General features: G+C 39.8%; 1 protein-coding gene across 1 annotated transcript; it reads right to left on the reverse strand.

Annotated features, from left to right (window-relative positions):
• Positions 1-739: 739 nt before the first annotated feature.
• Positions 740-2,840, reverse strand: LOC126154885 (uncharacterized). Its single transcript, XM_049916193.1, has 2 exons — positions 1,976-2,840; positions 740-1,785 (listed from the first exon to the last, which is right to left on the reverse strand). The coding sequence occupies exons 1-2, from the start codon at positions 2,838-2,840 to the stop codon at positions 740-742; spliced, it is 1,911 nt and encodes a 636-aa protein (XP_049772150.1).
• Positions 2,841-3,357: the final 517 nt, after the last annotated feature.

Consider the following 3,357-nt stretch of genomic DNA (forward strand, 5'->3'; position numbering starts at 1 on the left):
GTTATTGTTAATTTCAAATTCTGAACCAGTTATTTGTTCTCACCCAGATTTTAAAGAAATACGTGTACGTACAATTAGGTGGAGAAAGTTTGATGATTTAAAAAATGCTTGTAAAAAGCCATATCCTCTGGCTTTCTTTCAAATACTCCAAATGTATAATATTGATTATTAAATAAAACACAAGAATCTGTACAATGTATATTTTATTGTCAATTATTACAAGAAATAAAAATAAATTATAATTGTTACATTTGAAATTACACTTGTTTAATTTCGTATTGACCTTTATAAACAGATGATTCCTCATTCCTTTTTACATTAGACATATAAATCATATCAGATACTTGAACATTTGATACAGTTGCTCTAGGATAATGTGTCTCTAGACCATCTGCATAAACTGAACATTCTGCAATAACTTCAAACAACATCTGAGTATCAGTATATTTTGTAACGTCACTATTTAAACTGCTTGTGCTTAAAGCATATGTAGGATTAATGCCTACATGTAGGCTAGGTTGAACATTTGTATCGTGAACTCTAATATTATATCCCGCAGAAGCAATATCAGCTTTTTCTATTAAATTATTATATCCTGATACTTCTGCATTTGTGACGGGAGTAACAGCTCCCACTAATTGTTCTTCCATTCTTGCTGGTTCAAAGGGGGTTAAAGAAAAACTATCACATGACATAAAGGGATTACAGTGCTTATCGGCATTAATATTATACCTTTGAATTACATTTTGAGAATAGGAAAAATATCAACATTAGCCACTTTTGGAATTTTCAGAAAACCTAATGTTGGAGTATACGTATAGTCAACAATAACACTTCCTGTTCGTGCATCTGCATCTACTTCAGAAACACAAGACTGTACGCATTTCCAACCCCAATTATGTAAACCCTTATCTTTTGAGCTAGAAACACAAGCATAATAATATTTTAAATTAACTGGTTGTCCAAATTGATGTGCAGGCACTTTAGTAAGAAAGTCTGCTTCATCATTTCTATAACCATACCATGACTTCCAAATGGGATCAAACTTTCGTTTATGATCTATAGCAGTTGTTTCCATAGGTGCATTTGCAGTAAATGCTGTAGGCTTTACATTAATACCAGGTATTTTCAAATTAATACCTACACTTGTAATCATATTCTTATTTTGATTTAATGTTGCAAGTTCTGTATCACTTGAATTAGTCGGAAAAGCAATTCTAGGATTACGTGCAATCACTTTTACAGAACAATGAACAATTCTACTACCATCAGGCAATAAATCGAATTCAGAAGGCGTCATATACAGAAATGGCCGATCAACAGGAATTTCTGCTAAAGGAGTAATCATACATATTGCTTTTTCATGTTCAATCACTTTGTATGCTAAACCGTATGTGAAAAATCTATGAACTTTGCGATATCTTGTAATGTTACCAGTATCTAATATAGAAGGAGCAGGTAATGGATCAACACGAGTATTAGGAGAATCACCCAGTACATTAGCAGATGGTGCTGCGGTGCCTGTTAAGGTTTTTTTCTTCTTAGATCCACCAGATTGACCTGCTGCAGCCTGTCGTTTACCTGAATCTACCTGCATTGGCGAACTCATACCTTCGTCACTGTCAGAGTATGGTACTAAACGTTGTGGTGCAGAATGTTGTTGTATTTCTTCTGGTGCTTCTTCGTCTTCGTCTTCTTCGCTATGTGATACTTCTTCGTCGACGTGATGTTCGTCTACAGAACTTGTTCGAGAGGCTGAACCAGATGTTGATGGGCGGTCGTGATCTATAGGCAAACCACGACGAACACGAGACATTAGCCATTGTTCATAGGCATACCGTTTCTGCCCTTCATGCATAAACTCCCAATTAGACCGTTCCCACGGTGGAATTTCATAATTCTGAAGGCAAGAAACGTTACAATTAAAAAATATAACCAACAATTATTATAAACAACAAAAATTAAATTTACACACCTGTTTTTTCGGCATTCGGTTGTTTCGGGTACAAAGTTTTTCCAATACGTTGTTCAACAGCTGTCTTCAATTTCAGTCCGTACTTTCCAACAAATGAATGCCAATTTCGTGTATGACTCCAGTCAATTGCAAAATCAATTATAGCTTTTGCATCCAATTGTTGAACTCGTTGTCTAAATTCTTCTTCTGTAAACGGTCGTTCCCTTGCTTCCTTTAGCAAATTATCGTATCCAACGTCGTGCTCTTTAGCAGTGGCATCTGCTCCACTGCGCGGTGCGTCTATATTTATAGGATTTCCAGGTCCTACGTAATCACTACCAGGTAGAGTATATCCTTTGTTCTGTACACGTTCAACTAGTTTTGTAACGCCGTAAGCAGCACCTGCGGCGGCAGCAGTCGTCGCGCCAGCCGCTATCGCTATCTGTCCTGAACTTGTAATACCAGCTGTGCTAATTGCTGCCCCGTCCATGACACTTTCAGATAACAAGGGCACCGTTTCGCTAGAGGTTGCTGTATCTGCACTGGGTTGACCTCGACCACGATTTCGTGGTCTATTTGGGCGGCGGCGCCGCACTCCAAGATTGCTTTCTTCTGGCGTTGTGTCAGGCACGCGTTCAAATTCAACTGTTTCGCCACTGGTATCCAAATCGTCGTATGCTGCATTATGGCCATACCGTATACGATTAGCAGCATCCTCTCTTTGCACTGTTCGAATATCATTAGTACTACGAGAACGATTAACATTTGTTAATGGAATTCTTTCCCCCATTTCAATGTCTTCCTCAGGTCCCGGATATAAAACACCTTCGTCGTATTGTATAGAGCCATGGTTGCCCGTGCTTAAATACTGATTTACCCAAGACATTTTGCTGACTACACTAAATAAATTACTAGTACCTTTTATATACATTACGTTATCAAACAGCACTTGTCGGGCAACCTTTTGCTGGCGTGGGTGCTTGCTCAGATAATTGTCCTAAAAGGACAAATTATCTCGGCGGGACAGTGACGCCGCCATCGCGACCTTGGGACCCCGGGGGCCCCTTTTTTTTATCAGTTGCTGACCCTCATGAATCGAAACATGACTGCGTCGCGTCGTTTCATGATTCGAGGGTCAGCAACGAGTAAGTTGGCACAAGGACACAGCAGGTACCTCTTGGGCACGATCATTACCCATTGTGCGTGAATTTTCTGCTTAAAGGCGCTCAGTGGGCCTTGGGAGAGATCGGTTTTTATCAAGATTTCAAGGGCTGGTACACTTATGGAGATGAGCAACTGTCGCCTGAGGCAAAGATTACTGGATTCTGTGCCGCACCTCAGCCTTGCCACGGTTCGCGCGGCTCGCTCCGCCGGAGGTTCGAGTCCTTCCTCGGTCATGGGTG

Source organism: Schistocerca cancellata, chromosome 2 (genome assembly GCF_023864275.1).
Source record: "Schistocerca cancellata isolate TAMUIC-IGC-003103 chromosome 2, iqSchCanc2.1, whole genome shotgun sequence".
Classification (NCBI taxonomy): Eukaryota; Metazoa; Arthropoda; class Insecta; order Orthoptera; family Acrididae; genus Schistocerca; species Schistocerca cancellata.

Coding starts and splice junctions, on each gene's coding strand:
- LOC126154885 (XM_049916193.1), bottom strand. CDS start 2,840: ATGTCTTGGGTAAATCAGTATTTAAGCACGGGCAACCATGGCTCTATA. Junction 1,786..1,975: donor ACCGAATGCCGAAAAAACAG/GTGTGTAAATTT, acceptor GTTTGCCTATAG/ATCACGACCGCCCATCAACA.